General features: G+C 38.3%; 1 protein-coding gene across 1 annotated transcript in view; it reads right to left on the bottom strand.

Annotated features, from left to right (window-relative positions):
• LOC127417595 (diacylglycerol kinase theta-like) overlaps positions 1-24,795 on the bottom strand; it is a 72,784-nt gene that overhangs the window by 36,060 nt on the left and 11,929 nt on the right. The window contains exons 3-4 of the mRNA XM_051657628.1: positions 1,494-1,593; positions 294-379 (exon numbers count right to left, since the gene is read on the bottom strand). Coding sequence (XP_051513588.1) covers positions 294-379; positions 1,494-1,593 — 186 coding nt within the window. The remainder of the gene's footprint in view (positions 1-293; positions 380-1,493; positions 1,594-24,795) is intronic.

The following is a 24,795-nucleotide window of genomic DNA, read 5'->3' as shown; positions in this document are numbered from 1 at the left end:
ACAGTAATTATTTACTATAGCAATAACAATGCAATCACGTGCAACTTTACAAAACACACAATATGTACGTGTAGTTTATTGGTATTACTTAGTAATACTAATGTAATTAAAATTTAACAAAGGACACTGTACTATAAAGTGTGGCCAAAAGATTTCTAACAGTCTATGAAACACTGTATGACATGGCTTTCCTTAAAATGACAGTTATGACTTTATTCTCTGGTCTGTAAGCATTCAATGCCAGGTTTATACCTATAGAAAAAGAAGAGGATGGTGCTGATTCAGGTACTCACAATGTCTTGCTCGCCATCTTGGTGGCAGAAACGACAGTCACTAACGCTGAATGGGGCGCAATCACTGTGAACATGCAGCTCACACACTGAAAGACACACAATAGCTAAGGTTACTATAAGAATACGTAGTGTCTTAGTGATGTAACCACTAATCTAGCATCACCTGAAGTAAACCAGTCAGTATAATAACTCATATTTCATTAGAACAGTAGAAATGTGATTAAGCAGTAATAATCAGCTCTGTGAGGCATTGCAGGTCTGATTAGAGGGAAAAGCCATTTAAATTCATGCTAGTGTATCACAATTTTAAGTGGGTGTGAGAATTAAAGACCAGCTTTTTTTCTGAGCCTCATGTGTCTCTTTTGAAAGAGAGAAAGAGGGAGAGAGAGAAAGAGAGAGTTGGAGTGAATGATGTTTTTCATTCAGCTGTGTTCTTAGAATTCAGCACGCTGCAAAACGCCATCCTGCCATTTCCATGGCAACAACTGCTTTCCGAACAGGGACGACCGATGCAAATAAATGAGCAATAATGGAATATACAAAGAGAGGAAATACAAGATAAATCGAGAGAATGGAAAAGGTTTGGGGAAAAACAACGAGGCACTACTGAAATAAAGGAGGGCAGAAGACATTGAAAACAAGATCAATAGTACATGTCAGGCTTTAAAGTGGTGATATCTTACATTTACGCTTAGTCATTTAGCAGAAGCTTTTATTCAAAGCGACTTATGAATGAGGAACATAAGCAATTTGTCATACAAAGTCAAATCTTACACTTTTGTTGCACAATTGTTTTCTATTACTTGTAAATGTAGTATTACATGACCATTTTCCACCCTCTCTGACCCTTAGAATTAAACAGTACAATTTTTGCTACTATCCCTTTAAGACTCTTATATTATTGACTAACGTCTTCCCATTTGAAATGAAATGTCAAACGCTCCAGCTAAGCTGTTTTATTTCATGATTTTGTTGTTTCGGTCAGGTTGTTCGGTACACATTTGTGCCAAAGCGGGTTAGTACCTGTCATGTGAGCGTTGCCTTTAAATTAGGTGATTTTAATCATTACTAGGGCAAAAAAACAAACATTATTTTTGGTTAAATAAACCTCACAACCTCAGCAGCTCTGATGTACTGCCATTCACTAATGCCAGTCTGAACCACAAACCTCCTCTCTCTCTTCCTTTCACAAACACACACCTTCACAGCGCAGAGCCGAGCTGCCTTCTAGATGCTTCCGACACACACAGCAGAACCTCCTCTTCTGACCGGCTGGACCAAAGCAGTGTGCGACAGGAACCTAGACAACAAATATGGAGAATAGTGATTAATCACAAACCTTGACTGATGTAACACCCCAAAGCATTCTAACAATGTAGGCACCAGTTATTAGAAAAGCTGATTTAATGAGACAGATTTAACAGATACAATAAATTTAGTAGGACTCCATCCATCCCTCCCTCGCTCTATACTGTGTATATAAATCAGATTTGCTTTGGCACACTTGAAACTGATGCTGACAGCCACCAAAATACTCTGACGTGGCTTTCACACTGACAGCAAAACCTTTCTTTTTTTATATAAAAAATAGCAAGTCAGATACAAAAAGCACACTGAGGGCTCTATACCTCGACGTGATTAGCAAGATTTGACATCATTTCCTGTCTGAGTGTTGTGAATGGTGGGAAACCAACATGAGATGCCCGCACTTCCTTCGTGTCTGGGGGAGGGGAGGGGAGTAGCGTCTTTGGGGGCAGTAATGCTTTAAATAGCCTCCGTCACTTCCCTTTGACCTCCTGTCCCAGCACAGTAAAGAAGATACAGGCTGACCATCAACATCCTGCCCAGGGTAAGATATGTATGACTTTCTTTCTTCTGCAGAACACAAATGAAGATTTTTAAAAGAATATTTCAGCTCTTTAGGTCCATACAATGCAAGAATGCAAGTGAATCTTGATCAGAACTTTGAAGCTCCGAAAAGGACACAAAGGCAGCATAAAAGTAATCCTTAAGACTCCAGTGGTTAAATCCATGTCTTCAGAAGTGATATGATAGGTGTTACTAGAGTCTAAAGCATTACTTTTATGCCGCCTTTGTGTGCTTTTTGGAGCGTCAAAGTTCTGGTCACCATTCACTTGCATTGTACGGACCTACAGAGCTGAGATATTCTTCTAAAAATATTCGTTTGTGTTCAGTAGAAGAAAGAAAGTCATACACATCTGGGATGGCATGAGCGTGAGTAAATGTTGAGAGAGTTTTCATTTTTGGGTGAACAACATTCCAAGCAAATGCATACAGACATCTGATTGCATCGTATACCACAAATAGATGCTCGAACACCTTTGAAACTTGATATATAAAAAGGAGGAAGCTTTCACTGTCTGTATCTGTGAAATGTTTTGAATACAAAAAGAGAAAGACTGCACACACTCAATGCCCCAGCATACTCACAGCAAAGTGCTTCTTTATTATTCGCTCAGAGTCAACAAGAAGCTTGAAACAGCTGAGCAATCACATACTGTTTACGAACATTCAGATACTGGTCACACTGCAGGGGGAGGCATTTAGGGTAGTCAAGACTACATATGAAACATGAACTAATAAGCCATTAAATTACTTCATGCCTCATTCTATGAGTAGAATTCATTCAAGATCAGTAAAAGAAGATGTTTCAACAACTCGATGATGATTTAATGTAATATACAGTTGAAGTCAGAAGTTTACATACACTTAGGTTGCACTCATTAAAACAAATTTTTTAACCACTCCACAGATTTAATATTAGCAAACTCTACTTTGTGCATGACACAAGTAATTTTTCCAACAATTCTTTACAGACAGATTGTTTCACTTTTAACTGACTATATCACAATTCCAGTGGGTCAGAAATTTACATACACCAAGTTAACTGTGCCTTTAAGCAGCTTGGAAAATTCCAGAAAATTATGTCAAGCCTTTAGACAATTAGATTCTAATAGGAGGTGTACTGAATTGAAGGTGTAACTGTGGATGTATTTTAAGATCTACCTTCAAACTCAGTGCCTCTTTGCTTGACATCATGGGAAAATCAAAAGAAATCAGCCAAGAATTGAAACCTTCACAAGTCTTGTTCATACTTGGAAGCAATTTCCAAACACCTGAAGGTACCATGTTCATCTATACAAACAATAGTACGCAAGTATAAACACCATGGGACCATGCAGCCATCATACCACTCAGGAAGGAGACGCATTCTGTCTCCTAGAGATGAACTGTAGTTTGTGCGAAAAGGGCAAATCAATCCCAGAACAACAGCAAAGGACCTTGTGAAGATGCTGGAAGAAACAGGTAGACAAGTATCTATATACACTCCTATATCGGAAGAAGCCAATGCTCCAAAACCGCCATAAAGAAGCCAGACTATAGTTTACAAGTGCACATGGGGACAAAGATTTTACATTTGGAGAAATGTCCTCTGGTCTAATGAAATAAAAATTGAACTTTTTGGCCATAATGACCGTAATGTTTGGAGGAAAAAGGGTGAGGCTTGCAAGCTGAAAAACACATCCCAACTGTGAAGCATGGGGGTGGCAGCATCATGTTGTGGGGGTGCTTTGCTGCAGGAGGTACTGGTGCACTTCACAAAATAGATGGCATCATGAGGAAGGAAAATTATGTGGATATATTGAAGCAACATCTCAAGACATCAGCCAGGAAGTTAAACAGGGTTTCTGCATGTTCAAAGGAATGAAATTTAAGACTTTTTAAGACTTTTTAAGGCCAAATAAAAGAAATATTTAAGACCACTTTCGCAATAATAATAATTAAAAAAACACATTAAATAATTCATTAGCTGTCAAATATAAAAACCACTGAGACTACTTGGATGACTCTGGACATGTTTTTTATATTTTATTGTGCATTTATGTGTTTCCTTTTTTTAAATAAGTTAATACAACATTAAAACTCTAAATTAAATCATTAAGAATGCATGTAGCCTAAAGTATGTAGCCTATATTGTGACCTTTCTCTTTAGTCACTTGCTTTCCAGCAAGACGTGATGAAATAGACCAATGCTTTGGCAATGTCACCGCTTATGTCAAACATGACATAGTGGTGGCAAATCATGCGTAAAAAGTAAACTTTTATCGGATTACATTGTTGAAAAATTATTCCGAGGGCTCTCGTTGACTGCTGTGGCTTCAAGATCATCAACAGAGCTTACTGGACTGAGATCATTTCAACTCACAACTTTGCAGCAAATATTTATAGTGAATTTACAGGTTTGTTATTAACTCGTTTTATTATAGTAATTGTATCGCTAAGAATAGGTTTGTATTTATGATGGTTTTGTGTCATACATTCGTTTAATCCTCTAATCTGTCAAATCTAACACAACAATCAGAGGGCTTTCTGCCACAATTTACTGCGCATGCGCTGACATTTTTGTAAATAAGAGGATTGGTCTATAGACCTTATTCACAGTAGCACCATGTTTGATTTTTAATGGGAATGGAAACGAGGCTGTGAGGGATAGATTTACCATCTCTTCAATGGCATGCATGGTATAAATCTGTAAAAAGCTCCAATATCCCATCTGATTTTCCACAACTCATGTTGTCTGGAGTTTTTTGTCTACTGAGTGCCCTTGAAAAGATATTTTTCCAATGTTTTGTCTGCAGAACGATCCAAAAACACTTTAAACTGCAGTATAGCCCATTGAAGAGACTGTACGTCTATCCTGCACAGCCTTGTTGTCATTCCCATTAAAAATCAAAGATACCACTGCTGTGAATAAGGTCTAGCATGTGCTGAAGAACATTTATATTGTTTTTCTTGGCAGGTACCTTTAACAAATACTTTAACAGGTAGTTAAAGGGCAGTTCATTTAAAAATCTGTCATCACTGCTCACCCTTGAGTCTGTATGAATTTTTCTCTGCCGTGGAACAAAAAAGGAGATGTTAAGCAAAACGTTTAGTCTCAGTCACCATTCACTGTCACTGCATCTTTTTTATCATTCAATGTAAGTGAATGGTGACTGAAACTCCCTAATATCTCCTTTTGATATCCACTGAAATAAAGTCATACAGGTTTGCAACAGCATGAAGTGATGACAATTTTCATTTTTGTGTGAAATATCTCAAATAAAAGTAAAAACTCATCAGTTACCTTAAAAATGGCCGTTTAAAGTTGACAATATGTACTGGGATTACAGAGATGCATAATAACGCCATTTGAGATATGATTATGACTAGCGTAGATTCTGCTGTTTTAAACGTCTCCTATATTCACGCCCCAAAATTTAAGACCTCAGCAAACGAAATTTAAGACTTCTTTTAATTTATTTAAGATATTTAAGACTTTTTAAGGACCCGCGGAAACCCTGTTAAAGTTCCGGCACAAATGGGTCTTCCAAATGGACAATGACCCCAAGCATACCTCCAAACTTGTGGCAAAATGGCTTAAGGACAACAAAGTCAAGGTATTGGAGTGGCCATCACAAAGCACTGACCTCAATCCGATAGAAAATTTGTGGGCAGAACTGAAAAAACATGTGCGAGCAAGGAGGCCTACAAACCTGACTCAGTTACTCCAGTTCTGTCTGGAGGAATGGGCCAAAATTCCAGCAACTTATTGTGAGAAGCTTGTGGAAGGCTACCTAAAATGTTTGACCCAAGTTAAACAATTTAAAGGCAATGCTACCAAATACAACAAAGTGTATGTAAACTTCTGACCCAGTCGGAATGTGATGAAAGAAATAAAAGCAGAAATACATTTTTCTCTCTACTATTATTCTGACATTTCACATTCTTAAAATAAAGAAGTGATCCTAACTGACCTAAGACAGGGAATGTTTTCTACGATTAAATGTCAGGAATTGTGAATGTGAGTTTAAATGTATATGGCTAGGGTGTATGTAAACTTCAACTGTAAATGCAGCAGATAATGTATTATTTGTAATGTTTACCTTTTAGCATTCATGGTGCTAACACGGTAATTTATTGTCATTTATGACAGCACAGATACTATTGCAAAGATGTACGTATAAAAGAGTGTTAATGGGTAGAATACAGACAAAAGAATGATGATTGTCATATCTTACTTTGGGCAGATGTGTGAATGGCTTTCGGCTGCAGATGACACATGAGTGAACAGGCACTTAAAAATATTTGAGTAGATTTGATTCCTTTTGTAGAAAAAAAAATTTAAAAAATGTTCTTGGAAAATGTCTCCATTTCGAACGATCGTACAAATTTAGGTCAATTTACTCCAGCTCTCTAGTAACTCTGCACTCTGGTGTGTTCATGTTCACTGATCTTAACTGACTAAATGGGAATTAGCTGTCAGCCTCAAAGTAGGTGGAGATCCAGGTCACACCTACCAATGACAGTCATCTTCAACTCCTGTCATAGTGAAGCAACAGTCTGAAGCAAATCTTTCTGAGAAAGTTAATTTAAATTAGTAATTTTAAAATCTTTATGGCTAGCTACCTCAATAATATAACACATCTCGTTTAATGGCACAGACATTTGAAGGTAACGCAAACACTCCTCTGATTAGTGATGCAGGGTTGGGAACTGAAAAACAAATCCATAAAAAAAAAAAAATGATGTAACTAAATTATTTTTATGATTTTTTGTTCTGTTGACGGATCTCAAACATGCATTCTTCCATCGATTACCTGGAGTCATCGGAGATGGAATTAGCTGCTAACACGCTAGCGACCGAGACAGACTTGGCACGTGTTTGGGAAAAGTTGGAAGACTAAGAGAATCATAACCGGTGCAACAATGTCTGAATTGCTGGAATTCCTGAGAACGAAGAAGGCCAAGATATGGTGAACTGACTAGACGTGCTGGTTCCACCTAGTGGCTGGAGTTTGTTTTGTGGAATTACGCTCCTTCGGGACAGTTTGTGGATGTATCTGCACGTTCTTTGTGCTTATGTCTCCTATTGGATGGAGTTTGTTTTGTGGAATATTTCTTACAAACATTGGAGTGATTAAGGCATTTGTTGCTCTCAATCCAACCGAGTGGACCTAACTCACTGAACATTCACTTGACTGTCCGAGGAAACTGGGAGCCTTTTTTGTTTCTTTTATGTGCTGGTTCCGCCTACTGGCTGGAGTTTGTTTTGTGGAATAACACTCCTTCGGGACAATATGTAGATGAATCTGCATGTTCTTTGTGCTCATGCCTCCTATTGGATTGAGTTTGTTTTGTGGAATATTTCTTGCAAATAATTAGAGTGATTAGGGCATGTGTTACACTCATGTAACAGCCAGCTCACTGAACATTCGTTTGACTGCCCGAGGAAACCGAACAGCTTTTTTATTTTTTTATTTTTTTTGTGCTGGTTCCGCTAGCGGCTGGAGTTTGTTTTGTGGAGGAACACACCTTCGGGACAGTTATGTGGATGAATCTACACACTCTTGGTGCTTATGCCTCATATTGGCTGGAGTTTGTTTTATAGATTATTTTCTGTTGTGTAATTCTGTCTCACAAAATTTATATAGAAGCACCGGACTGAAAAATTTGGGAAGATATGGGGTGGACATTTTTTCTCTAATGCTGGTTCAAGTAAGAGCAGGGGACTCATTACATTGATAAGTAAACATCTACAATTCAAATGTCTCAAACATATTAAAGATAAATTAGGAAGAGTCATTATTGTTTTAGCAGAAATTCAGGGGCAAAGTTTGATTTTGACTAATATTTACGCACCTAACGCTGATGATCAGGGCTTTTTTATAGATCTTGAAGGGATGTTGCAAGCTGTTGGCACCCCTCATGATATAATCTTGGCAGGAGACTTTAATCTATTGATGGACTCAGTCCTTGATCATTATTGTAATGCATTACTGGGAGTATGTCCAGCAAGATCAATAAATAAACTTAAATTGGTTCAAAATGCAGCAGCCAGAGTGCTGACGAGAACCAAGAAACATGATCATATTAGCCCCATTTTATCATCGTTACACTGGCTACCTGTTAAATTTCATATTAATTTTAAAATTCTGTTAACTACGTACAAAGCTTTGAATGGTCTAGCTCCGCAGTACTTAATTGACCTTCTGACATGCTATACTCCATCATGTTCATTACGATCGCAAAATTCTGGCCTGTTAATAGTTCCTAGAATATCAAAATCCACAAAAGGAGGTAGATCCTTTTCATATTTGGCTCCTAAACTATGGAATAGTCTCGTACACTCTCTCAGTTTAAGTCTAGACTAAAGACTCATCTATTTAGCCAGATATACACCTAATTTATCCATCAACTCACAATTAGGCTGCTTTAGTTAGGTCTGCCGGAACCAGAAACAGTGATCATGATCTATAACTCTGCAATAAATTGAACGGCATCTATGCTAATATTATTTTATTTGTTTCCCTGTCTCAACCTCGGGACTCCTATCCTGAAGTCACCAGAACCGGCTGGATCCAGCTCCATTCCTGCTTCATGTTGGACTCCACTGCTACATGTCGCTGTGTGATGATGACTAAATGCAGCCGGTGCCAGCCAGACATCACTGCAGTCTATTACGATGGACTTCAGAGGATGAACTGATGCCAACTCCAACCATAAGTCATGGGATACATCATATGCCACTGCCTGAACCTTGGACTTAGGATAGACCTCACCGGAATGACCTGCTGGTTGAACTGCGATGCACCTCACTGATCTCTGCCTGCATCACCTTGGTCTAATGATGGACTACACTCTTGAAATGGAATACACAGACAATCAATTAATTGCCAACAAAACCCTTCATCAGCCAACTAGCAAGGACAATGCATCTATGTGAACTTCTGCAGTTAATCCAGGATGAACTTCAAAGACATTAGTCATTAATCTTACAGTTCATACAAAATCTTTGCTTTAAACACTAGCCCTTAACACTTACTTAGTTTAATAATTTTAAACCATGACTTGCACTACACATAATTAAGTAATATTGGCATTAAATTCATGCTGTTAAACCAGAGGGGAACTGGCCCCAACAGTGAGTCTGGTTTCTCCCAAGGTTATTTTTCTCCATTAACCAACATCTTATGGAGTTTTGTGTTCCTTGCCACAGTCACCTTTGGCTTGCTCACTGGGGATATAAATTAAGTTTAAAAACTTATTTTTAAACACAATTCACAATTGTATTTTATCAAACTACACAATGATGACTCTAAGACATTATAGATATTACAGTTTTATCTTCTGTTAATGCCTGATCTTCTGTAAATCTGCTTTGAAACAATGCGTGTTGTGAATAAAAATGACTTGACTTGACTTGTAAGCCCCCTAGTGCAACACTGACGCTTCACAGGATGTGTAAAAATCTTGGTCTTACAGATATTTGGAGAAATTTGAACCCATCTGGTAGGGACTATAAATATTTTCCAATAAGTCCATAAGATTTATTCTAAAATAGATTTTTTTTATATATATATTTAAGTCCCTCATTTAATCTGTTGTTGATTGCTCAGTTGGAAACATCTTAGTCTCAGATCACGCCCTGGTGAGCTTAGAGGTGTTGCCACATACGGAGAAAAAGAAATCATTTAGTTGCCGCTTTAATGTATCCCTTTTGCAAAATCCTGAATTCCAACAAATGTTAAAGGCTGAAATCAATGTTTATATGGAGACCAACTGGTCCTCAGTATCCTCTGTGCACGTGGCTTGGGAGGCACTTAAGGCAGTTCTTAGGGGTTGGATCATACAATAAGCCTCATTTACCAAAAAATCCATGGCACAAGAACTCGTGGAGTTGGAAGGGAATATTAAAGGAATAGTTCCTGCCTCCTCCTCCAAGTGACGCGTGACTTTACCAACGAGCTTACGTCATCCCTCTCATGAGCGCGCTTTACAGAGATGTACGGAAGTGAACATTTGTAGTTAAAAAGTATATAAGTATTGTTTTGTTTATAAAAATAATCAATCGTTTGTGTTCAGATGAACTTTATTTGTAAGAGTCATGTGGATTATTTTGATGCACCCTAAATATGCATTTTGGACCGTCAAAAAAATGGAGGACATTCACTTGCATTGTTTAAAGGAGGAAATGAAATCCTAAAAGTCTTAAATTCTGTTTTGATGAAGAAAGAAACTCAGATACATCTTGGACGGACTGGGGGTGAGTAAATTATCAGCAAATTTTCATTTTTGGGTGAACTACAGTATACCTTTAAGAGTGCCGAGGCAGAGCTGAAGCGCCGAATGTCGTCTGATGGCCTCAGAGAATTGATCCGATTGAAATACAGATATACAATACTGTTTTGTCGTGGAAGGTGGAGTTTTGGCTATTTAGGGCAAAACAGTCATACTTTGAGTCGGGGGACAAGGCTAGATATATAAAGCAGAGAGTCTTTTTCTACCATTCCCTCAGTGAAATCTGCTGGTGGTGAAATATTTACCTCGGCCACTGATATTAATAATGCTTTTAAAGAATTCTATCTTGATCTGTATTGTGCCACATCTTCGTCTACTTACGAAGTGGAACCATTAGATCTCCCTAAATTGACGACTGAGCAAAAAAATTCTCTTGATTCTGAGATAACCTTGGAGGAGCTTGACCAGGTAATTAAGGCCTTACCTACAGGCAAGGCTCCGGGGCCAGACGCCTTTGCCGTTGAATTTTTTTTAGATCTTATGCTACAGAATTGGCTCCACTTTTGTTAGAAGTTTATACAGAATCATTAAAGAATGGAAAGTTTCCGCCAACCGTGACACAAGCCCGGATCAGTCTGATTCTTAAAAAGGACAAGGATCCAAGTGAGCATAAGAGTTACCACTAGACGTAAAAATATTGTCAAAAATTTTGGCTAACCGATTAAGTAAAGTTATGACATCTCTTATACATATAGATCAGGTGGGGTTTATTCGGGGCCTCTGATAACATTAGCCATTTCATCAATTTCATGTGGTCAGTGGCGAATGATCAGACTCCGGTCACTGCCATCTCACTTGACGCCGAAAATGCGTTTGATATGGTAGAATGGGATTAACTTTTTACGGTTTTGGAAATATACGGGTTCGGGAGTACATTTATTGGTTGGATTAAGTTACTTTATAGACACCAGGTAGCAGCGGTACAAACAAATGGATTAATTTCATATTATTTTACTCTGGATAGGGGCACCCGGCAGGGTTGCCCTCTTTTTCCATTATTGTTCTGTCTTGCCCTGGAACCACTAGCAGCCACGATAAGAAGGGAATTTGATTTTCCAGGGGAGGTTGCGGGAGGTATGACGCATAAACTTTTGCTTTACGCAGATTAAATTTTATTATTCGTCTCTGACCCCATTAGATCTATGCCTTGCCTCCACAGAATTATGAATCCCTTTTCTAAATTCACAGGATACAGAGTTAATTGGTCTAAATCCGAAGCTTTGGCTCTGACAGCGTAGTGCCCGGTAACGGCTTTTCAGCCGGGCGCCTTCCAGTGGCCCAAACAGGGCATTAAGTATTTGGGCATCTTATTCCCAGCAAATTTGTTTGGTTTATTTAGAGTTCATTTTGACCCCTTAATAAAAAGCTTCCACCTGAGAGAGCCCCTCCCTGGCTTTGTATTGAACAGGAAGTTCTTGCCCCTATTTCGCCATTGCAAAGCCTTTCTATCAAACTAACTAAACTGTCCAGAGTGTTTAATTCAGACATTTATCTAAATGTTGCCTCGAGCATATGGCTGAACCCAAAATTACGTATTTATAAGTCCCCTTTCTGCTGGTCAGAGTGGATTGTAAGGGAGGTTAATTCGCTAGGTGACCTATATGAGAGTGGAATGTTGAGATCTTTTGAAAATATGGTTCAACATTTTAGAATTCCCAGATCTCAGCTCTTTAGGTATTTACAGCTGTGCCACCTGACTGTAATATTTTTGGGAGTAGCATACACCCCCCTAAAGTGTCAGATACTCTAGGAGTGGTGATTACTGCTTTTGGAAAAGGTCATGAGGCATCAGTGTATTACTTCCTGTTAATTCAGAGTCTGGGGGACGGAGCTTTATCTTCTATCAAGAGATTATGGGAGAAAGATTTAAACTTGGTATTGGAGGAGGGAGTGTGGGCTAGGATTCTAAAAAACGTCAAGTCTGCATCTAGAGATGCAAGGATGCGTCTGATGCAATTTAAGATTTTACATCGATTCTATTGGACCCCCTCTAAATTGTATAGGCTTGGTCTTAAAGACACACCCACCTGCTGGCGATGCCAATCAAAAGACGGGGAAACAACCCATGGTTTTTGGGATGTGTTAAGATCCAAGAATTTAGGGTTCAGAGCTTCATGTGTGACATAGTGGACACTAAATTTTCATTTTGCCCCAGCCTGTGTATTTTTGGGTGATGGGGTGGTCCTGAATATGGGTGATGTATATATGGAGAGCTGAGTCCTGACTGGCGTGATGACTGGCAAGCAGGTAATCCTGAGGGGATGGAGGTCAACTGATGTGTCCTCATTTCGTGAGTGGTGCGTCGAGTTGGGCAGGGTGGCAGCATTTGAGGAGATGATATATAGAAGGCTATAGGCAACCTGGATATATACATCAGGAAATGGGGCAGCTATCTAGCCTTTTTTGAAGGCTCTCGGGGAGGGGCAGCGGAGAGAGTGTTTTTTTTATAAAAAAATTTTTTATGTTTCTAAATATTTTCTGCTGTTTTATTGTCTATTTGTGTGTCTTTGTCAGTTGGCTTTTGACCACTGGAGTGCTTGTTTGTGTTGGGTGGGGGTTGGGGGGTTAATGCTCAGGGGGAAAAAGTTGTGATTTCATGTGGTTTGTTTCTTGCATTTTCTGTTGTGTCTATTTGATTTGCTGCATGGAATCAATAAAAAAATAAAATAATAAAAAAATAGCGGCAACACCATACACGTTTGAAACATCACTTCCGTCAGCTGTTAAACGGTGAATGCTTCCATGTAGAATTTTTTTTTTAAGTGTACCCTTTGGGATGATACTACACTTTGAAAATTCATTCACTACATGGCTGAGTGCACTGTGTATTGCGTAAGTGCGTAGTGTATAGCGCGTCATTTGGGACACAACTAGTGTTTCCTGCATCCATTCAGTGGCACTGCAACACTGCTATTGAATCAGCAGTGCGTAACATTCAGTGTGACCAGTGTAGTCTGATTCATAACGAATGACTCTTATTAGCTGGTTTGTTTGCATTTACAGTGCAAAACATACAGTACAGCATGACCAGTGTAGTCCGATTACTGAATTAATGACTCTTATGAGCCTCAAAGTATTCCGAATACTGAATCTTTTTAGTGATCACAAACATACCGAACCACAAGTCATTCATTTCATCATGTCCGACTTGAAATGAACCAAGAATTCAGATTGGTTACTGGATGGTTGCTGATATGACAATGTATAGTTAAAGATCCAGTTTTGCTAGGGTATTGGGGTATTGATACAGATTTCCCGATTAGATTCTGATTCACGAGCTCTCAATTCGTTAGATTCAATTCGATTCTGATTCCAATTTCGATTCCATTTAATTCAATATCGATTCAAATGGGTATGTTACAGTTACAATGTCCTTTTTGCTTACGTATGAAATAAATTCTTTCCCAGCTAATTTTATTAATTATACAGAGGACCTTCTAACTAAGTACATTAAGAAAATATTATTTTTACTAATTATATTTTATTCGTTTTTCATCATTTTGGTCACATTTTAGCTTTTTAAAAATGAACAAATCCATGTCTTCAATCAGTAAGATGTTATATTTCATTTATCATTTTTGTTACATTGTTTAATTGCATTATTTTGTACTATTTGCAAGTATTTAAATAGATTTTTTGAACATGCGCTAAAACAGTTACTGTCTCTTTAACAAAACTGGCAGTTCTGTAAAGAGCGCCTGTAATGTGCACATGTTAACGAGAGAGGACTCTAATGGCTTTATCTCATTGGTGTTATGCATGATTAGAATTAAATGTTTATTTTTTCTTGTTTTTGATCAACAACTGACTGTAAAGAACAGAAAGGGTATTCAAAGAGACATTATTCAATGACAAATGCGTTGTGTGGATCTCGGAACAACTTTTACTCTCAACACACAGTGAAATATGGTGAGTGAAATAGGAACATTTACCAGTCAGTCGCCCAGCGTGAAATTTGGTTGCAAATGCAATGGATTTCCTTTCATTGTAGTAGGGGGTTGCGCATAGAGTAAAAGATCGATCTCGGGATTTAAGAATCGATATCGAGGTCGTTCAAATGAAGATAACGATGCATCAGAAAATCAATATTTTATCCACCCCTATTCAATTCGTTAGAATTCCCATCCCTATACTGAGGCATGTTACCACCACAGCAATGCATGAGCACACTTAAATATGTTCAATGGGACCGCACACTAGATGTTGTTTACCAACCATTCACGTCTGCATTTGCGTACTTGCGTTAAGTTCATTTATAACTAATATATAGTGCTGCATCCCCCTCTTGTCTCAAACGTTTACACACCCCTTTAAGAATGTATACAAATATGAGAGATACTACTACTGCCCTTCAGAAGATACATTACAGATATTTACATATGTATCCCACTCATGCACAAATCACAAAAGATACAAACAGTCATTGATCATCGAAGAAACACCACACCGTTTTAAGACCCTAGGGGAAGTAAAGTTTTGACTAGGATCATTTGTGTTACTTCAGTTATTATTTTGTCAGGTGGAATACCTCTAAATAAGTGTTAATTACATTCGGAGTGTAGTGTAATAAAATACAACACTGAAACCTGATCCTTCCTTTTTTTTTTTTTAAGTGGCAGAGTGCACTTTAGCCTTATATTTAAATGCATTTAACCTGTTTAACCTCACATATGCAATCTTCCACACTCAATAAAAGGTTGAATAGGCATCTGTACAGAAAAGGCAAGTTCTGCCAGTGTTTCCATTTACTTCCAACATAATTACAAGCAAGCGACAGTATTCTCAGCAGGACTGGATCAGTGTGATGTGACCCTGGCCGGAGCCTTCCAACATCCAGAGCAAAATGCTCTGATGTATCCCATAAAGAAATGCAGTGACAAATCCCAGCCAGGCTGTCATGGTGCGTGTGCGCATCTGCAACGACTGATTTCATGGGAACACCTTGTGAATCACACAGCAGATTGTGACAGGAGAGAAGTCGGCTTGTCTTCCTATAGTTCTTTCGCACTGATGGGCGGCACAGTGACTCCTCTGGATAAATATTTCCAGGTCCCTGAGAGCTTGATGTGCAGGTGGGTAATTGATTTCCTCTCTCTACAAACACTTTGGAGGGTTGGTGAATTAGCTGTTGGAGGTTTATGTTCTTACCAAAGAGGTCTATAATACCTGGAGAATGCTGTAAAGGCCCCAGCACACATACAGACAAGTTCTTCTTCATTCTTCGATCAGAGGTAAAAAGAAGTTCGAAACAACTGAACATCGACATACTGTTTGCGAACATTCAGACACCGGCCACACTGCAGTGGGAGGCCTTTAAAGGAGCATTTAAATATGAGGATGCTCAAGACTACATGGAAAATATTTCAACAATTGTAATATAACATTAAAATGCCTCATTCTATAGAATACACAAGATCAGTAAAATAAGCTGTTTTAACTACTCGATGATGATTTAAAGTATACATGCAGTAGATAATGAGTAATTTGTAATGTTTACCTTTAACATTCATGGTGCTAATGCGCTGACATGCTATACACGGCCATAGTATTCACCATTTACACTCTATTATTGTCATTTATGATGAAAATGATACTACTGCAGATATTGGTCTATAAAAGAGTGTTAATGGGTAGAATACAGACAAAAGAATGATGATATGCATATCTTAATTTGGGCAGATGTGTGAATGCTTTTGGCTGCAGACGGCACGAGTGAAGCAGCATTTCAAACAACAGAGTGAATGGACACTTCATTTTCGTACTTTAATTTTGCAGGAAGTGTGCATGGGCCTTAAGCATTCCCATTCATCTTAATGGCAGTTGCTGGGGTGGCGCATGACCAATGATCATTTCAGACAGGCAATTTCTAAGAATTCCAGAAATGCAGTTACCTGCTTGATTTCATACCTTTCCATCAAAGCGCCCTTAAAGACCCCATGAAAATGCTTTCTGACCTCCATGAATTGTCCAGTGTTGACAAATTTCTTTATGAAAAAGGAAGTTTGGGTGGGACATACTAAATGACTCGTCCCTTTTTGAAATATCCAATAAGCCATGATTTGCTAGTTGGTTGTGGGGGAGAAGAAAATCCAGGAAAACAGGTTTGTTTTCCAGGAAGAGAAAGACAGTAAATTTTAAATGTGTATATCTGCTAAAAGTAAATTTTGTCAACTTTAAGAAGTACACTAGCATACAGAAGGCCAAACCCAGTCTCATGACAAGTCGTAATATTAGTACGAGATGGCGATATCGTAAGATATTGGATGAGTTAGCTCGTACAGAAAAACGTATGACTTTCATTCACGTAGAGAAAAATAAATGAACAAACAGACAAAGTTATGATAGTTTTTCCCAAAGTTTAACCCCTAACCCAAACCTAAACCTAACCCTAAACCTAACCAAGATTTTAATAGGTTAACAACTTAGAGAAACATTGGGGCTTTTTAGCAAGTGTTCTTATAGTTTAACCCCCAACTTAAACCCCAAACCTGAACCTAGGTTAAAAAAAAAAAAAAAAAAAAAAAAAATCCCTTACCCAAACCAAACCATGATTTTAATAGGAAAATAACTTAAGTGTACCAAGGAAGAAAGAAAACATCGGGTTTGAAACGATACAAGGGACGTGCATATTGACATACATCAGTTAATTGAATTGCAATAATATAGATTAAGTAACCAAATGTATTCACAGATATTTCCTTTCTTAAAATAAAGGATAGGAGGCCTGCTAAAATTTGATGCCTGTATTGTATCGATTTAAAATTGTTTGTTAATTGGTTAATCTAAAAGTCATACCTTTTCATACGAGTCAAGTCATACAATATCTCATTCAAATTATTACGAGTTGTCATGAGACTTTGTTGGATGGCCTCAACACTAAAAGTCATGGATAACAAGTCACACAACTCCAATTTTGATTTCATGGGATCTTTAAGCATTCTTAAAGAAAGCTGATTTTATAGTGTAAAATGTAACTGCTTTTGTTGATTTGAACCTTGTCTTCATGCTACACAAGAGGGCTGTAAAAAGGCAAGGGACAGTTCAGTGCTGCTAGGCAGAGTTGTCAACATGAGCGAAAAAAATCGAAGTGACATCTAAGGACAGAAATTCTCATGACAGCCCACAGCACAGTGTACGATGGAATAGATTAGGCGCTTTACTCAAGATTTGGATATAAGACTTGGGAACAGAAAGAAAAATAGCCTGATATTTGCTCAGGCAAATCATGGTATTTAGGCACTTGTAAGGGGGCCAGAAATCGAACTCATTGATGTCTGCGAGCTCACAGACATGGAACAGCTGTACAGAGACCTGGACTACGTTAATTTCTATAACGCTGAGAAATGACACAAGCGAAAATATGGCCAATGCTCAAAAAATATCTAAACTTTAGGGACAAGAATGTAATCTGACATATTCATTTGCAAATATGGGGAGGCTGCATACACTAAAGCAATAGTTCACCCAAAAATGATTATTCCATCATTATTACTCACCCTCTTGTTGTGCCAAACAACAAGAAGAAAGATTCTTGCAACACAATCACAGTCCATATTGATTAGTGGCAGTCAAGCTCCAAAAAAAAAAAAAAAAAAAAAAAAAAAAAAAAGGTGAAACGACCTATAAAAGCAGTCCATGTGACTATATATGCTACATTCCAAGTCTTCTGAGGAAAATATGATGCTTTGTATGAGGAACAGACTGAAACATAATAAAAAAAATTATGATCATGCTTTTTGTTTCATATTATCTTAAGACAATCTTCAAAAAATTCACATACAAAAGAACAATAACAAAAATGCTTTTCAGGTAAACTTTTCCTTTTAAGAAGAGTGGTAATGTCGAAGCACCCCAAAATATCAAATGTTGAGGATTCTAATAGTCAAGACAAGTCAAGTCATTTTTATTTGTATAGCGCTTTTCGTTTCAAAGCAGCTTTACAGGAAATCATGCATTAACAAAAACAAAAAATGAAATTGTAATATCTATAATGTCTTACAGTGATCATTGTGTAGTTTGATTAAATATGACTGTAAAATGTGTATAGAAATGTAATAATTAAATAATAATTGAAATTAGAACCCCTGTGAGCAAGCTGAAGGTGACTGTGGCAAGGAACACAAAACTCCATAAGATGTTGGTTAATGGAGAAAAATAACCTTGGGAGAAACCAGGCTCACTGTGGGGGCCAGCGCCCCTCTGGTTTAACAGCATGAATATAATGCCAATATTAGTTATTTATGTGCAGAGCAAATCATGGTTTAAATTAGTAAATTAAGTAAGCATTAAGGTCCAGTGTTTTAAAAATACAAATAAAATATTTTTTATGAGCTTTAAGATTAATGACTAACGTCTTTGTAGTCCATCCTGGATTAACTGCAGTGTTCACATAGATGCATTGTCTTTTGTTAGTTGGCTGATGAAGGCTTTTGTTGGTAATTATATGATAGTCTCTGTATTCCATTTCAAGAGTGTAGTTCATCAAAAGACAAAGGTGATACAGGCAGTGATCAGTGAGGTGCATCACAGTTAAGCCTGCAGGTCATTTCGGTGAGGTCTATCATAAATCCAAGATTCAGGCAGTGGCATATGAAGTATCTGATGTCTTACAGTTGTAGTTGGTATCAGTCCATCCTCTTAAGTCAAAAGACTGAAGTGATGTCTGGCTAGCACCGGCTGCATTTAGTCATTATCACTCAGAGACACATAGCAGTGGAGTCCGACACCAAGCAGGAACAGAGCTGGATCTGGCAGGCTCTGGTAATCTCGGAATATGAATCCCGATGTTGAGACACGGAAACAAATAGAATAATATTAGCGTAGATGCCATTCAATTTTATGCAGAGTTATAGATCATGATGGATGTTTCTGGTTCGAGCAGACCTAACTAAATTGTGAGTTGATGGATAAATTAGATGTATGCCTGGTTAAATAGATGAGTCTTTAGCCTAGACTTAAACTGAGTGAGTGTGTCTGCATCCCGAACAGTGCGAGGAGTTAATAATATTAAGAAGAGGTTCTGATATTACAGGGAATGGCTCTTTTAAGAGCTTAGCTGGTATTGGATCTAACATACATGTTGTGACTTTTGATTTTTTGATAATCTTTGTTAGCTCTTCATGACCTATGACAGCGAAGGTTTGAAGTTGCTCATGAGCAAAATTATGAAAAACGATTTTCTGAGGTGTTGTGACAGTTGATTGCATAGTTCCAATTTTATTTCTGATTATTTCAATTTTATCAGTAAAGAAATTCATGAAGTTATTACTATTGCACTGTGATGGAATATCTGGTTCAGTTGATGCTTTATTCCTAACCAATTTAGCCACAGTACAAAATAACAATTGTTGTGGTTATTTTCTATGAGTTTGCTATAATATGCTGACCTGGCAGCTTTTAGTGCCTGTCTGTAGCTACAGACACTATCCTTCCATGCACCGCGAAATACCACTAATTTTGTATTATTCCACTTGCGCTCCATTTTCCAAGCTGCTCTCTTGAGAGCATGAGTGTGATCATTGTACCACGGTGTGAGGATATTTTCTTTAATTTTCTTTAATCGATGGGGGGCGACACTATCAAGGGTGCTAGAGAAGACTGTATTTATATTTTCTGTTATTTCATCAAATTCTTCTAGGTTTTTTGGCTTACTGAGTATGAGAGACAATTCTGGAAGATTATTAGTGAAGCTATCTTTAGCGGTCAAAAGAATAGTTCTACCTGAACGATAGCGTGGTGTAGATTGAGTGACATTAGCTGATCGCAGTAAACAAGAAATGAGGTAATGATCTGAGATGTCATCACGCTGCAGCAGAATTTATATAGTATCAACTCCATATGACAGTATTAAATTTAGTGTATGATTATGGCGATGAGTTAGTCCAGTCACATTTTGTCTGACTCCAAGAGAGTTGAGAATATCGATAAATGCTAATCCCAATGTGTCATTTTCATTATCTATGTGAATGTTGATGACACCAACAATTAAAGCTCTATGTACATTAACTACTAGATCACATAGAATATTTGCAAATTCACCAAGGAAATCAGAATAAGGCCCGGGTGATCTATATACTGTAGCAAGGGCAAAAGACGACAGAGTTTTTTTCTTTATATCTGACAGTGTCATATTAAGCATTATTAGTTCAAAAGACTTAAACTTATATCCTGCCTTCTGAGTAATGCCAAAAACATCACTGTTAATTGTAGCAACACCTGCTCCTTGACCCTTCAGATGAGGCTCATGTTTATAACAATAACATGGGGGAGTAGATTCATTTAAACGAATATATTAATCTGGTTTAAGCCAGGTTTCAGTTAAACAGAGCGCATCCAAACTATGATCTGTAATAATTTCATTTACAATTAGTGCTTTGGTAGAAAGAGATCTAATGTTTAGAAGCCCTACCTTTATATTAAAACAATTTGTTATATATAAAAAAAAAAAAAAAAAAAAAAAAAGAGTTTTGTGTTTGGCAGTTTGGGGAACAGACACAGTCTCTATGTGATATCTAGGTGATACAGTCTCTGTAGTTTATGTGACCTATGTGACGTCTCAAGGCAGCTAACAGATGTTCGGATTAATCAGTTTGTCTGCTTCCTGACCTGGGCCCCAGTTAGTCAAATACTATCATTATTAAGACTATGAGCCAAATTACTAGAGAGGAGAGCGGCACCTTCCCTGGAGGGATGGAGTCCGTACCTCTTTAGCAGGTCAGATCTACCACAAAAACTCTTCCAATTGTGTATAAATCCTATGCTATTCTCCAGACACCACTCAGACATCCAGCCTTTCAGTGACACTAATCTACTATAAACCTCCTCACCATGATGAGCAGGGAGGTGGCCAGAGCATATTACAGTATCTGACGTTTTTGCAAGTTCACACACCTCTTTAAAATTATCTCTAGTGACCTCCGACTGGCAAAGCCAGATATCATTAGTGCCGACATCAATACCAATTTTAGAAAATCTACGTTTAGCATTAGCCAGCACTTGTAAATTTGATCTGATGTCAGATGCCCGAGGCCCCGAAACGCATTTAACAATGTTGGCTGGAGTCTCCATTTCCACGTTCATTACAATAGAATCACCAATTATTAGGTCTCTTTCAACATGATTCTCAGTGGGTGCATCACTGAGTGGGGAGAATCGATTGGAAACCCTAACAGGAACGGGAGAGTGGTGTCACTTTGCTTAGTATGCCGCAGAGCCTTCACACAATCGCCCTGCTGCGGGGGCTCTTCAGCCGGAACCAAAGTGTGTGTATTGCTCGCTGTACTACCCGCATCCGAAACAGTATCTACCGGCTTCTCTTTCTAACTGACCTCCACTAGCATTCGGATGCGTGTCTCTAACTCATTAACATTCTCCATCAGCCTGACTAATTCCTTACATTTATCACATGTAAATCCCTCACTGCTGATGGAAGAAGCTATAGTAAACATGTGGCATGTAATGCAGGAAGCAATAACATAAGCGGATGCCATGACTTACCGCAATTGTTTGTTGTTGTTATGGTTGTTCTTGAGCAGTGAGGGTTTGAGATTGATGTGGTTCCTAATCAGCAGATGTTTGAGATTGATGCAATAATACGTGTAAAACACAGTGGAGCAAAACGAATGCACACAGTCGAGATGCGAGATGTAGTCAAAAAGAAAAAAGCGGAAAAAAGAACTAAAAAAAAACTAGAGAAACGGGTGCGCGCAGTATTATACACACAGATGAAACAGTAGAAAAGCTGAAAAATCCGAAGCACGTGGTAAAATGGCAAAGGATAAAACGATGAACATACAAAAATAAGAATAAGCAATGCTAAGCAGGCTAGAAAGGTTCAAACACTCGTGCAGACACACACACACACACACACATCTCTCATACATCCGACGGCATGTGTCCTTGAGCTGTGGCCCAATACTCCCTGCTACTGTCAAATATGTCCTGTCCAAAGAGAGGACACTTCCTCACTGACTCCTGCGCTCTCGAGGGATTTACTAGTCGACTGCAGATCATCCTACCAGACGGGACCTCGTTTCCTACCATTACCCGCCATCTCTCTGATGCTGAAGGTGACTGGCTCCTGTAAATTGTTTCTGTTGAGGTACTTGAATCAGAGTGCTTTTGGCACAAATGGATGCTCAGTTTTGCCATTGGGAAACAGTCTGTCATGAGTTTTGGAAGAGAGTTATTACATATGATTTTCTCTTTTTGTTTTGGATGGTTTTCATTTCTTGAAAATTAATGTTCAGGATTCATCAAATGTAAATTCTGTGTGATCACCTTAAAAGTGCATTTCTGCACCACTAGATGCACCAAACGAAATTGCAATATGATTGTTTGAACAGCGGACATGGCAATATTGGCTTAATCATTAATGAAGACATCGATTAAACCACTGGAGTCGTATGGATTACTTTTATGCTGCCTTTATGTGCGTTTTGTGGTTTTAAAGTTCCGATCACCATTCACTTGCATTGTGAGGACCAACACAGCTGAGATATTCGTCTAAAAATTTAATGACGAGGTTTGAGTATTTCTGTAATTGCTGATCTCCTGGGATTTTCACACACAACAGTCTCTAGAGTTTACTCAGAATGGTGCCAAAAACAACAATCATCCACTGAGCGGCAGTTCTGCGGACGGAAATGCCTTGTTGATAATGAGAGAGAGGTCAGAGGAGAATGGCCAGACTGGTTTGAGCTGACAGAAAGGCTACGTTAACTCAGATAACTCCTCTGTACAACTGTAGTGAGCAGAATAGCATCTCAAAATGCACAACAATTCAAACCTTGAGGCGGATGGGCAACAACAGCAGAAGACCACGTTGGGCACTTTATTAGGATCATAGTGTTCCTGAAAAAGTGCTTGGTGAGTGATATTATTTCCCATTGTATGTTCTGTTTTAAAAGTGTAAGGTGCATTGCAAAAACCATTTACTGTTGTAATTAAAAATTTCTACAATATATTTGATTCACAATGAATAAACTTCTACAGGAGGTGATATGTGAACATAAACTTTCTGAAGTCTCTTCTGAATTCTAGTCTTTCTGTTTAATAACAGTGTCATGTGGCTGTAACAGTCATGTTTGTGTTTCCTCAGATGTGGTTCACAGAGGTTGTTGAGTAAAGGTTAATGAAGCAGTTGGCTCTGAAACTGACTCCCTCCTACAAGCAACCAACCAACCACCCACACACATACAAACACACACACACACACACACACACACACACACAAGCACAGCTGAGCCAAGATTTCAGCCTTTGTAAAAATCACACAACCATTTCCTTTTCAAACTAAACACATCACCCTTTAAGAAAATGAAACCACCAAACAAAGTGAATTAACACATTTTAATGTGTTGCTTGTCTCTGAATGTATTATGTATGAAGGTAAACGTCTAGTAGACGTGGTTTCGGTGGTTCGGTGGAAACCGGTGGTTTCTGATTATATTACCTGATTATCTTTTGGTCTAAATTACGTTTTGCTGTGGCATGGTGCTCTGTGCACCCTCCAGTAACGTTCTGCGGCTGTTGTGATGTTATTAGGCTGTCAGTGTCACCACTGGAGTGGTGGTGGTGTAGTGGACTAAAGCACTGAACAGGTACACAGAAGGTTGCTGGTTCGATCCCCACAGCCACCACCACTGTGTCCTTGAGCAAGGCACTTAACTCCAGGTTGCTCCAGGGGGATTGTCCCTGTAATAAGGGCACTGTAAGTCGCTTTGGATAAAAGCATCTGCCAAATGCATAAATGTAAATCTATGCGCCATATGGCCAATGCAATCACCTCTGATGAAGCGACACATATGTGATCAACACAACGAGAAAATGCAGTTTTTAAAGGTGCACTCAGTAATATTTTGTTCATGTCATCTTGAATTTACAGTGACACCTACAGGTGTGGATGCAGCATCATACAAAATCAACAGTTTTCAGTTACAGATGCCATTGTAGAAATTCACTATTCACAGTCAGTCATGATTAATTTAATCCAAGAGTGAAAGTGTCTAATAACAAGACGGTTACTGAGATTAAATGAGTAGTATTGAGCTGGTCATGTGATTCTAAAATGGCCGCCCACATGAGGTGCCCCTGCCCCATGTAGAATAAAACAGCTTTTATAAGGTTACTGATATGACTAGAGTCCTCATCTCATGTGAGTGCTCATGATTTTATACATATGTTTCAAAATTACAATTGATTTCTTTAGGAGGAATTTTTTTTTTTAATGTGAAACAAACGACTGAGTGCACCTTTAAGTTCAAGTTCTTTTATTTATACAGCACATTTAAAAACAGCATCAAGGCTGACCAAAGTGCTGTACAATACAAGGTTCAAGACCAGGACATTACATACTATT

The sequence above is a fragment of the Myxocyprinus asiaticus genome, chromosome 27 (genome assembly GCF_019703515.2).
Source record: "Myxocyprinus asiaticus isolate MX2 ecotype Aquarium Trade chromosome 27, UBuf_Myxa_2, whole genome shotgun sequence".
NCBI lineage: Eukaryota > Metazoa > Chordata > Actinopteri > Cypriniformes > Catostomidae > Myxocyprinus > Myxocyprinus asiaticus.
Note: the sequence above shows the minus strand (reverse complement) of the source record. Positions and strands in the feature narration are given on the sequence as shown.